Here is a 12964-nt window from a genome sequence, read left to right on the forward strand (position 1 = left end):
AGTTAACATATATAAAAATTTTACTATATGCTTATCCCCTCTCTCGCTCTCGCATGTTCCCCCTTTGTTAGGTTTGTTTCCGTGTATTTTTCATTAGTTTTCTTATGGTTTTGCTTGGATTTTCTTCCATCTTCCTGTAGTCTGCTTCCCTTCGTTTCCTCTTTGTTTTTCTTTTGGTTTTGCATGGCTTTTCTATTGGCATCACTCATTAAGCATAGCGATCCTGGCTTTCTTGCTTGTAAGAATCCTATTAAATCCTTCAAAGATGTATTAGTTGGATCTAATACTTCGGTGGATTTTTTTAATCTAAAGATGACTACGCTAAGAGCTTTGCCGACGTTATGGATCTCTGAGGCTGAAGTTCTGCATCTTGCTAAGCCATTTGATTATACTTTAGTTGAGAAGTTTTCACTTCGTCTGCCGGTTCTAAATTTGATTAGAATTTTTTTTTCAATCCCAAACTGTTGGGTGATTTTTCTGTCACTTTTGTTTATATGCGGAATGTTCTGATCAAGCTTGCTAATGATCTTAACTATGGTAGAGATTTTGCGCATAGATATTAGCTTTTTAGGTGTTTTTTGAAGTTGATGAAATGGACCCTTTTTTTTATTTATCGGAAGAATCTACCATCGTCCCGATCTGGATTGTGTTTCCTGAACTTCCTCTCTCCTCACATTCTTTTTGGTTTGGATCCATCTTTTTGTAGCGCTTTATATGGATAATGCTACTTTTGTGAGTTCTAGACCATCAGTTGCACGTATTCTTGTGGAATTGGACATTTTTAAGCTTCATCTTGATTCGGTTTGACTTAGACCTGATAAATTTGGGTATGTTCAAAAGCTGGGTTTGGAAGGTTTTCCTAGTTTTAGCTCTCATTTCAAATCTATGGGTCATAGAAACTCTGAATGTATTAATTTGCATCCTCATTTGAGGAAGGCTGACATCTATGTGCAGCCGGTTGGTGGCTCTATGATAATTTATGTTGTGACATTTGGGGATTTAGCTTTAAATAATCATGAATCAGATATGATGGTTGACAAAACGGTTGTTTCAGACTTTTGCCTGTTCTAGTCCCTCTGATGTGCCTATTCTGTCGGGTATGGCTGATTTACTAGTTCAGGTGGATGGTGTTCACAATGAATCTTCATATAATGAATTTATGTTCCCTATGGTTAACTCGCTTGAGAATCAATGTGCCCTCCCTTAATTACTTTGTCGTGTGTTGCTCAACAGGATTGTTAGGGTGGTGTTAATGATGTTTTTCTTTTATTCATGTTTCTATTTCTTAGCTTGATTCCCCTATTTTTGTTGAGAAGATTACTATGGGTAGTCTTGCTAATTTAGATGATGTTAATATGAGCGTTTGTGATGTTAACAATGTTCATTTTATTGATTCTTCTTATTGTTTGGTTTCTTTTTATGGTGACTTTACTTCGGCTGATATTGTTGGATTGCCTAGCATAGTTAATGATCAAAACTTGCCTTCTATTGATTTTCCTATTTCTTTTAATTTGAATGAAGCTTTGTTAGCTCAATTGGCTTTAAATTCGATCGAACGATATTTGTGTTGGTCATTCTAATTGGTTTGATGGGTTTGTTTGACCTTGCAGGGGTGTTGGGGAATATTTGGGTAGTGCCATCGATGAGTTTAATGAGGTGTATATTTTGTTTGTTGGGCATATCATTCATAAATCCTTTTCTCATGGAGGTGGCAAAAGGGTGTTGTTTTCTCCTATTGTGCTTGTTATGTGGGTGTGATTTTGTGGGTATTTTGGTTGCTTGTGTTGTCTCTATTGGTGACTTTTGGTTTGTTGGTTGTTGGGTTGCTTTTCTTCTTTTCCTTTTGCATGTTATCTTTGAAGGTTTTTATGTAGGTTGATGGCTAATGTTAGTTTAGCTTCTGGTCTGGGATTGAGGATCTTCTTGTTGCTTCTTTTAGCTTTTTTTGTCTTTTAATTGCTTGATTTTTTTATTTTACTGTTTTATTTTCCTTGAGTTTCATTGTATTAGGTAGATCCTTAGTTTTTATTCTTAGATTTAGCCTATAACATTTGTTCTTTCATTTGATCATTTGGATTCTAATTTATATTTTGATTTAGGCACTAGTGAAATGTTGAGTAATAAATATATATATATGATTAGATATTTAGATATTATTAGAGGTGGCTTTTTTTATAGGTGTAACAAAATATTTTTATACTTTTTTAAAATTATCCTAGTATTTATTTAATTGGAATTTTTTGGAGCCTTATGAGCGCTCTAGCATGAGATAATTCGTGATTTTAATTAGTCATATTTTAAATTTTCATTTTATGATTAAAGATGTAATTAAATACGACAATATATCATTAAGCACAATATAAAAGTGATTTAAAAAAAAATACAGAGTCATACTTTTTAAATAATAAAATATCACATGGAAAAAAAAACTGCATCAGCCATATATTTTCTATGAATAGATGTCACGTAATAATAAAAAATAGCAGCAAAATATGACCATAACTATTTGGATATTCATTTTGTTTAACCTCTAACAACCCAACAATAATAAAGTTGAGCTTTTACAAATTGGTTTCACATGTATGAAAAGAAAAAAAAAATGTATTTTTTTTGGGACATTTAGGCCATTTAAGGCAAACTCACACACACAACGCATACACATAGACTTGAACATTAGACCTCTTAGTTGAAAGCCTTAGCTCTCAACCAATAGGCCAAGGAGAGTTGTGTGATTTTAAAATTGGACAGGTCGGCCAATTCAACCAGTTGAACTATGTACTGGTCGGCCAGTCAGTTAACCAGTTTGGTTTCATTAAAAAACCCATCTTGCAGAGAACTGGAGGAAACTATTCGGCCTGCCTGTCGGTGCTTGTTTTCAAAAGCCATTTGGTTCAATTAAAATCAAATCTCAGCAGTTGGAATTAGATTGAGCGGTGCACGAGAAAAATTAGGAAAGAAAAACCTAATTTTCCTATTGCAATCCAATTCGTCTCCTCTTCATTTGTGTGAATAGCATAATAAGTCTCGTTTGTCTCCTCTTCTCAATTGAGAACTCGACAAGCGCCCAGTTTCTTTACAACTGTGATGACGACTCCTCCCAATGCAGGCATTATTTTTCTTCGACATCACATTCTCTTCTCAACACAACTCACCTTGGCCTGTTGGTTGTGAGCTTATGCTTCAACTAAGAGGTCTTGGGTTCGAGTCTTTGTGTATGCGTGGTGTGTATGAGTTTGCCTTAAATGGCCTAAATGTCCCAAAAAAAAAAAACATTCTCTTCTCGTATTTGCTTCAAATAGTGGGATGTAAGTTTTTTAGAACCCTAAACTTTTTTAAAAGCTGCTGTGAATATTTTAAATCTATTCCTTTTTTAGAAAATCGAATAACTATTTTCTTATAGCTATACCATATTAGCAATTAACTTTATTTATGAGAAGCAGCTTCCCACACAAAAATGATTTTTAGGCAATTGCCCCCCCATCCCCCCTTAAAATTTTAAAATACTATGATATTTATGCAATTGTCACCAGTATAATTAAACATATTGTGTAGAGGTGTTATTGTTAGGAAACGGTGAACCAAATAAAGGTTGAACACCGTCAGGAGGCGCTGCTCCCTTGGACCCCGGATATATCTGCAACAGTTACTTATAAGTTTGTCCTCCCTGAAAATGATGGCTAGTTTTGCCCCTGGATCACATAAGTGAGACTTGAACTCAAGACCAAATGATTAATAACAAAAGCTCCCAACAACATGATCAAATAGATTGTGTAACCATGCATTCTCGTAAAATGAGACAAAATATGTAATGAAGAGATTAATTGAGTGCCTCTATGCAAAACAACAACCTCGGTTACAAACTGATTATCACAACCATTAACTCAGGCTTCAACCACAAAGGCTAATGGTAAGAAAAAACAACACCCTTTTAATCTCTAACCTCAATTTATTTTTGAAAACAAGAGCAGGGCCACTCGATCCATTACACTAGCGGGACAAAAAAAAAAAGAACATAAAATTTGGCTTAAATATTCTGATTAAAAATTTATTAAAAGAATTTTTATAATTATTAATTTATTTTAAAGTGAGTGTACTACATGACTAATTAATCAAAAACTTAGAATACACTCACCTAAAAATAAATTAATGATTATAATTTTTTTCCTAATTAAAATTTAATCAGAATAATTTTATCCGAAATTTAAAAGGAGGGCTGGAGAGAACTGGACAAAGCCTCTGCATACTCAAATTGCTACAACTCCTTTCACATGAACTGACTGAAAGCGGAACTCAAATTCCTCACCAGATCCATCGCTGTCATCGAAAAACCTTCCCCAATCTGCAAATTACATTTCCTGAAATAGTTTAATATCAACTCACCAATCAAGCAACAAAGATTGTTCACCAAATTCAATATATAATAGAAGACAAGAGCGCGGCTGTGAGAGTTGACTTCTACAGATAGGCCGAATCTGTTCAAATCAGCTCTTAATATAAAAATATTAAAAGAAAAAAAACTAGCAAGATTTGAAAGAGTAAGCTACCTGAGAAAAATCAAAGAGCTAGAATGGTGGAATATTCCTCTACGATTGTCAAATAATATCGAATTTATTTTAATTCTTGATCTTGTATGGGACTACTGTTGAAGGATCATTACCTTTGCCATCACTGTAATGTCAAGAGAGGAAGCTGCGAAAGGCAAAGCGTTTATGCCCACGACGCAAAGCTGGAGCTTTTCGATTTCCGACAGAGCTCTAGCCAAAATTCCCTTCTTGCTCTCGCAGTGGATTTTGATGAGAACTGTCTTGTCCGATAGCTTCACCTCTATCTCCGGCAGGGACTGGCAGCAGCCGCCGACGCAGTCGGCTGTGCTCTCGCCGGAGGAAGAGATGTCGGTGTCGTCGTTGGTAGTAGTGGTACTGAGCTGAGACTTCTTTATTAGGATGGCTGACTTCACCGTTGTCTTCGCAGCCTGATCTTCAAGGCTCTTTACTTTTTCCTGTAATGTCTTCAGATACTTGATAGCGTCACCCAGCACCGATGCCTTATCCATCTGCAAAAGCTCATTAATTTTCTTCATTCATAAATAATGATAATTATTTGTGATGTTCGATTCATGAAAAATAGCTGCTAGCTGAGAATTGAAATGGAAAGAAGGATTAAAATTATTTGATTGACAAAATAAATTTTATTTGACTAAGCTAGTACTCATCATAGTTCCACTAGCTGGAGGAGGGTCAGTTGAGTACCTTCTTAAGATCAGGAACAATGGCTGACAGAGCTATAAATCTCTGACTAAGCTTCTCCCTGCGCTTCCTCTCAGCCATAATGTGCTCTTGGTTATGAGAAGAAGGCCTGGAAGCTGCAGCACTTGCTTTCTTCTTTCCCGGCGCAGCAGCCATGGTTTGATAACCTCTCTTCAAGCTGTTACCTTTCCCTTCCTCCACAGTAGCCATAACGAGGTTCTTATACAGCTCCGAGCTATCGTTAGGGGAGTCTGGTCTACCAAAAGAGAGGATGCTCGGCGACGAAACGGTGGGAGGAAGAATAGTCTTTTGCAGGGTGGCGAAGGAGTCCCAACTCTTAGTCTTTGTCATCTTCTTCGATCTCTCGTCGGCGGCCATGGCTGCATGAGAGGAGTCAATGGATGAGCTGCTGCTAAAGGTGTTCGACGTAATGGTCGCAGCTGGATTCAAAGATTGGCTTTCGGAAGAGAGGGTTTGATGGAGGTCATCGTCCCACATGTTGGGAGATATGAGCTGGTCTAGAGAGCTTAGTTCCCATTGCTGGTAGTTAGGATCTGCCATTCCCTGCGCCAAAAAAAAAAACAGAACAGATATTTTTTTTTTTTCAAAGAAGCTATTAGCTACTTAGAGAAAAAAAGGACAAAAACATACAATGTCTGAAAGCCAGCGGGCTTCTCCGGCCTGTGATTCCATGGTGATGGAGTGATTTATCATCTGTGTCGATCGGAGAATATGTTATAAGAACCGTAAACATGATTAGAACAGAGTTAATTTATAGTTAAGGTAATTAGCGATGTAGCACAAAGAAAATTTTCTGGATCAGAACATTTGGTGTCAGGTGAGGCCCGTGAGGATATAATTTTGGAAGCTATAAAGCTTTTCCATAAAATTTTTAGTCAACTTTTCTGGCTTTGCAGCAAAATAATTTGATCGATATTTTCTGCACGAAAAAACAGGTGCAGAACTTCCTCCAAACTTAAGAAATCAGCAAGAACTTCCAGTCTGGACGAGTAAATGCTCAAAACATCAACTCCTCACGAAAAAGAAAACCTTAAGGAATCATCTTTTTTTTTATCAAATTTAGCTCCAAAACATCTTTTTCAAGTGTTATTTTCCAAAGATATAGCTTAATATGGCAAATATGTAAACAAAAACCAATGATCGAGAGAGAGAGAGAGAGAGAGAGAGAGAGAGAAGCAGATCAGAAAGAACCATAAGCAAGACGCAGACTTCAGACTGAGAATAAGAGACTGTTCGATATCTCTGTTTGGAAAAGAGTTTAAGTGGGGAAAACAAACTTTGGAAGAATAATTTACTTCATTTTCATCACATGAAACAAACTACCACAAATCAGATGTGTTTATCAAAATCCGAATTTGAGAAGGCTAAGAGACTAGAAAGAGCAAGAAGAAGATATGCCAACCTTTGGGCTAAAACGTAGCCGCTTTCTAGCTCTCCTGTAACCTTGAAGACGAATATAAAGAAGAAGAAGAAAAGCTCTCTCTCTCTCTCTCTCTCTCTCTGCTTCCTGTTCGGAAAGTAGCTTTTCGCTAACCTATGCACTGATATAAAAGGCCGTAGAATAAGACTCAGTGGCTCCTGTTCGGATTTGGCTTTTACCCCAAAAAAAAAAGCTGTCTTTTTTATTTTATTTAAATTTGGATGCTGAAATATAAATTTCATATATGAAGAATTCTATTCTGAGATGATCATATGCTGCCGTAATATCTAAAAGGTTTGGAATCGGTTATGTTGAGAAATTGGGCCTCATTTCGATCAAATTCAACATTTTTACAGCCGACTGTTTCTTCAACTTACACTTTCTGTATAAAAGAATGAAATTTCTGTTTGGTGGTAGAAGGCCTGCTTCAGTAACTCTCTTATTCGTTGCTTCCATGCTTTCAAAAGTTAAATGACATAGTCGACAACCGACATGACGCCTAGGAATAACAATTTTTTTTATTAGCATAAACAAATCCTTTGATATTTTTATTCGCAAGACATGAACAAATTAATTAGATCAAATAAATATTAATCATCTATAATACATTTTCAACTTTACATATGTGAATCAGAGCCATTCATGGTACTCATACTCACACCCACACAAATACCCAGTATGGGTACGCCTATGACCTCGTGGGTGGGTATGAGTGGGTACTCTACATCATGGGGATAAATCGATTTACATTGCTGATCACCATATGATGTATATTACCGTAATCCTCACTATGTTGTGCGCAGCACTAAACCGCGCTACGAACATGATAAATTCTAATATGCGTCTTAAAAGATTGCAGTCGGAGCAAAGCTTAATAAGCCTCAAGACCATCAGTCTGTGGCATACTGCATTCAAAAAGCATGCAAAATGGGTGGGTAGTATATCACGAAAGTCACCATGGGTGGGCGAAACTTGCCCACGGATTCGCCCACCCACGCAGAGCTGCGCAGGTACCTAATGAGTATCCAACCAGGACCCCATGTAGACCTTTGATGTGAAAATATCTTTTAATTTGTTCTGGAAAAAAATTATCTTAGAAAATTATTGCCCTTTTTTTTAGAAAAGAGTTTAAAAGCTACTTGATTAATTTTAAGATGAGCACTTGATAAATATCAATTACTTTGTAATATATTATATTTATCTCAAATTAAATCCAACATCTTTGAAATTCATCAGGATTAAATTTTGATCAAGATATTAGAATCTGCAATGTTTCATATTGTTAATGAATAAGAGACATCAGACCGATTAACGGAAATAGCTTCCATTAATTTGTTAAAGTGTTCATTTCGATCAGGTTGAGCTTAAGTCAATGATGACTCAATGTTGATTGAATGTATCAGGAAATGGCTCAAGCACAAAGATTATCTGATTGAACTCGATTAAGCTGAAGATTAAGTTTAATTATGATTAATTCTTGGACTTGATGGACTATTAATGGCATGACATAAATAGATCAATTCTGAATCTTCTTGTAAAAAATAATTTAGGATGTTAATTACTTACAAAATATTTTTTACTATAATGCTCAACAAGTAATTGAGTGGAACTCTTGACCCAAGCTCAAGGCTCCTTGTCAATATGCAGAGGACGAGTCATAAATTTTTATTAGTGAGTATAAAAATTGATGATCTTCAAATTACTCTCAATCCTTTTCTGATAATTTTTTTTTTGTTCCTGAAGTAATACTTTGGTATTTCAAAAATATTAATATTAATTTTTAACAATTTATTAAAATCTATATTATTTTAATTGTATTAGACATAAACATATAATTATCTTATTTCATCTTAAACATAAGTATTAGTTTAATAAAAAAAAATTAATAACATATATATAAATTTTTATAACATATATATAAAATTTTATTGAGTGAGCATATATTGTAAAATAGGTTATTAAGTTGTATTGCATGTTGGAACATTCTCAAGGTAGAGAGAAAAAGAGCTTAATGTCTTAGCTTTGCACGAAGATCCAGCACACATACAAATAAAAAGAAAGGGATACGAGAGTCATAAGAGACACCAATATTTTTACTTAGAAAATTCTGAAAGGGGGAAAAATTAACCACTGGTTCTTGCCCAATTAAAATGATTTCACTAGTATATGTAGTTGATTACAATTGGTATCCTTCCACAGGAGAAAAGCATTGACTCAATGTATCATATATAGCACATTACATAGTTGGGGTTAGAAGAATCCGATGATAAAATGAGTTATTCTCAAGATAACACTATCATGTTCATTTGGTTGGCAAGAGTATGTGGTCAGAGGGACTGTGGTCAGTGGGTGATGGAGGTCGGAGGGACCATAATTAGCGGGCAACGAAAGACGAAGGGGCCGTAGTCGATCAGCGAACGAAGGTGGCCGAGGAACTATAGTCCGCAGTGTCAGTGGTTGAAGGGACTGTAGTCGGTAGGCGACGGAGGTCAGAGGGACCACAGTCGTCGGGTGACGGAGGTCAAAGGGACCATAGTCTGTAGGTAACGGAGGTCGAACGGACCGTATTCAACGGCGATAATGGTCGGCGGCTGGGCTATGATTCTACAATATTTGGGCGGGAGTCTGGGAGGGGTCGAGAACTACCGTCGGACTCCAGTCCGACCATGGTTTGACCATTGTCCATTTGCAAACCGTCAACAGACTTCCACCCGCTAATGATCGTCGCCGAACTCCCGCCCAACCATCATTGGACTACTGCCCCCACCCGACCGCTATTGATCAGACTTCTACTTGATTTTCGTCGGACTTTCTCCCCACTCTCCAAACTATTGTAATATCGTTGTCTCTAAGTTAAGAGACGGGTCAAACTTTGTAACTCAGTCAAATCTAGTGGAATCTTTTCACATTAGCGAGGCCCCATGATTTTTTCCTCTTTTGACTTTCCACGTAAAAATTTCTGATTTTTTCTGCCATTTCTTCAATTACCTATTTGTGTGTTGGATATTCGTATATTGCTAAGATGAAAATTCACTCACTCTATCGCCGCAAATATTCTAATGCATAAATGTATAACTTTATTCAATATAATAACAATAAATATTAAATGATTAGCCCTTTAAAAAAATTATTGGAGACATTAGATGTTGGAGATTATCCTGTATAAATTAGGATCCTCAAAATAATTAGAATAAAATTACTATCGTCGAAGTCTAAAATTGCAACTGGCCACCTGTTCTGAATACAGCTTGCTTTCTTCAACCGATTATTTTTTATGTGATAACGAAAATCCAGCTTGGATTATGGACCATTGATAAGCTATGTGCCACCAACCCTCATTAACTCTCCATATTGCCTACAGAATTAGTTAGTTACTCATCACATCTTCGGAGCCAAATTTTATTTAAAAAATCAAATTAAATTATTTTTTCTTACTAAATTATTCAGTGCGCAGTATTCATTAACTACAACTACTTTTATTATTAATGCGCTGAAGACAGATTTATTTTTTATTTTTTATTTTTCTACATCATATAGATAGAATAAATATACAACGGAATATTCGGAGCATAATTTTAAATATTACATAAAAAATTATAAATATATTTTTTTATTGTTTTGATTTTTGTTTTACGTACAGAAAAAAATATAAAATGCGAACTTATACTTATGTTAAATTTAGGATATCTTGATTGAATCTATTTCCAATGATAAATCTTGATAGGAATTAGGAATGGGTTTGGAATGCCATAAAAGAATTTAGATAGAATATTTTCATGCAAAATTGATCATAATATATATTTTTTAATCTATTTAGTTTATTTTAAGATTGTACAATACTTGATGAATAAAACAACTCATATGTTACACTCATCAAAGAAAAGAAAAGGAATTTATAAATATTATACTTAAAAATAACCTATTTATATATTTATCCATAAAAAAATTTATATTTAATCATTTAATAGTCAATTTCATAAATAAGATAAAAAATACCACCTTCCATACCCTTCGTGCTATCTTTTAGTCACAAAACCATTACAACAAATTTCTCTTCTTGTTCACAGATGATGGGTTTGAAATGCCTTTCCTTCAGCGAGATCCCATTGCGGCTTTTCTAGCTCTAGCACTCCCAACTCCCTCGCATCTTCTTAGTCATAGTGGATCCTTCACGCAACTTTAATCTCGATGATGCCCTTCACCAACATGATCTTGTTCAATTTTCTCAACTTTTTCCTTAGGATTGAGAGTTTGGGATTACAACTAGAACGAGCAACAACCATAATATGTATGCAAATCCCCCAAAATTTTAATAGTTATTAAATTCATCATGTTCAACATTGAGTGAGAACATTTTGAGATGGGTTCTTTAGTTAAATTTTAAAATTGTAAATATCATATGTTTTTGTCTATTAGCAACTTATTTTATTTTAAATCAAACACCATTAAAATTAAATATAGATAAATCAGAGCAATAAACTTATAATCTTTTCAATCATATAGCCGCTTAGTATATACATTATAATATCTCAAACTTTGACTTTTTGTTTTAATTTCCTACATAGGAAATTGTTGTAAAGTGAAAATTAAAAAAAGAAACAAAACAAATAGTGCAAATACAACTTTGTTAAAACTTGTGTATTAATTTACAAAAATTACAAGTTGTATCTCATTAAACATTCAACGAATACCTAGGAAATTTACCTAAATTATATTAAGGCCCTCATATAACATTCTACGAATTAAATAAATAATATAATATAATAATTGACCCAAAAAAAATCTAACAAATTTAGTGTGTTGAGATGATCCTAACTTTTAATAAAGATAGTTATAAAGGTTGTGTGTAGATAATTAAAAATAAATAAAAGAGTGACGATAGGATTTAAGTAGTTAGACAATAAATTTTAAAATATTTTTAAATAAATCAGCTATCAACTACAGCAAAAATGAGAATTTAAAAATTTAGATAAAATAACTTAAAACACCACTCATATTTCAGAAAATAATTTCATGATTTTTTAAAAAAACACCGCGCTGGATTTTTTTTAAATAAATAAATAAATAAAAAGAAAACACCGCGCTGGCTCATGCAATACTTCACGTTCTTCTCAAATTTATTATTTATTAAAAATAAAATTTATTTGATTCCTGCGATCTCACACATTTCAAGAAGATAACACTTTATAGTTTATTTGTAATAGCATTGTTCTATAAAAATAGTTGAAATCTTTTAAGAATAAGCTATCATATAAGCATACAGCTCGACATTGATATTAATGCTCATGAAATTTTCTACACATTGATAATCAAATTCAATTTTATTTTAAGATATAAAATTATATATAAAAATATAATTGATGATGAAAGACGTCAGAATTGAGTCTTCTTAAATTATTATTTTTAAATAAATTTGTTGTGTCCTAAAGTATTCACGGCAGTAGAGAAATATATAGTTTAACGTCTTAGTATTGTACGAAGATCCAGCACATAATCAAATAAGAGAGAGGGTGTAGCATTCATAAGAGACACCAATTTTTACGTGGAAAACCCTAAAAAGGGGGAAAAACCACGGGACCTGGCCCAATTTGAAAGAATCCACTTGTATTTGCAGTTAATTACAAGTGAAATCCGTCTTAAGGAGAAGGCATTGGCTTGGTGGTACAAATGTACATCATATAGAGCACATTAGATGGTGGGAGTTACAATAATCAACATAGACATGTTTGACTGGTCAGCACAACTATAGTTGATAAGATAGATGTCGGAAAGATCATAATTGGCAGGAGACCGGGGTCAGAAAGATCGTTATTTGGTGATGGAGATCGGAATGACCATAGTAGGCGATGGAGGTCGAAAGAATCGTAGTCGGTAATAGACAGGAGTCCGAAAGACCATAGTTGGCAGGAGACCAGGGTCTAAAAGATCATTGTCTAGTGATGGAGGTCGGAATGACCATAGTAGGCGACGGAGGTTAGAAGGATTATATTCGGTAGACGATAGGAGTCTAAAAGACTGTATTTGGCAGGAGACCATTGTCTGGTGATGGAGGTACAAATGATCATTGTAGGTGACGGATGTCATAAGGACCGTAGTTGGCAGGAGACATGGATATGAAAGATCGTAGTTGAAGGGCAGTATTCTGGGAGAACTTGTGACGCCCAGGATCTAACTTGGAAAGAATTTCAGTCAATTCATCAAAACCATTTACCAGAGCTATCTATAGCCTCAATCAAACAGTATAGCAAAAATCTATAATATTTAAAACATCAATATA

At 34.6% G+C, this 12964-nt stretch overlaps 1 protein-coding gene across 1 annotated transcript; it reads right to left on the reverse strand.

Annotated features, from left to right (window-relative positions):
- Positions 1–3853: 3853 nt before the first annotated feature.
- Positions 3854–6770, reverse strand: LOC110110298 (transcription factor bHLH18). Its single transcript, XM_020841697.2, has 5 exons — positions 6670–6770; positions 5898–5960; positions 5250–5810; positions 4658–5053; positions 3854–4339 (listed from the first exon to the last, which is right to left on the reverse strand). Exons 2-5 carry the CDS (start codon positions 5958–5960, stop codon positions 4265–4267), a joined length of 1095 nt encoding a protein of 364 aa, XP_020697356.1. The 5' UTR covers positions 6670–6770; the 3' UTR covers positions 3854–4264.
- Between the last annotated feature and the right edge of the window lie 6194 nt (positions 6771–12964).

The sequence above is a fragment of the Dendrobium catenatum genome, unplaced genomic scaffold (genome assembly GCF_001605985.2).
Source record: "Dendrobium catenatum unplaced genomic scaffold, ASM160598v2 fragScaff_scaffold_636, whole genome shotgun sequence".
NCBI classification, from domain to species: domain Eukaryota; kingdom Viridiplantae; phylum Streptophyta; class Magnoliopsida; order Asparagales; family Orchidaceae; genus Dendrobium; species Dendrobium catenatum.

What these genes read in the sequence shown, in the direction of transcription:
- LOC110110298 (XM_020841697.2), bottom strand. Translation starts at nt 5,960, where the DNA reads ATGATAAATCACTCCATCACCATGGAATCACAGGCCGGAGAAGCCCGC. An exon ending in CCCGCTGGCTTTCAGACATT is followed by an intron (nt 5,811 to 5,897) that starts GTATGTTTTTGT and finishes TTTTTGGCGCAG; the next exon opens with GGAATGGCAGATCCTAACTA. An exon ending in ACATTACAGTGATGGCAAAG is followed by an intron (nt 4,340 to 4,657) that starts GTAATGATCCTT and finishes TGTAATTTGCAG; the next exon opens with ATTGGGGAAGGTTTTTCGAT.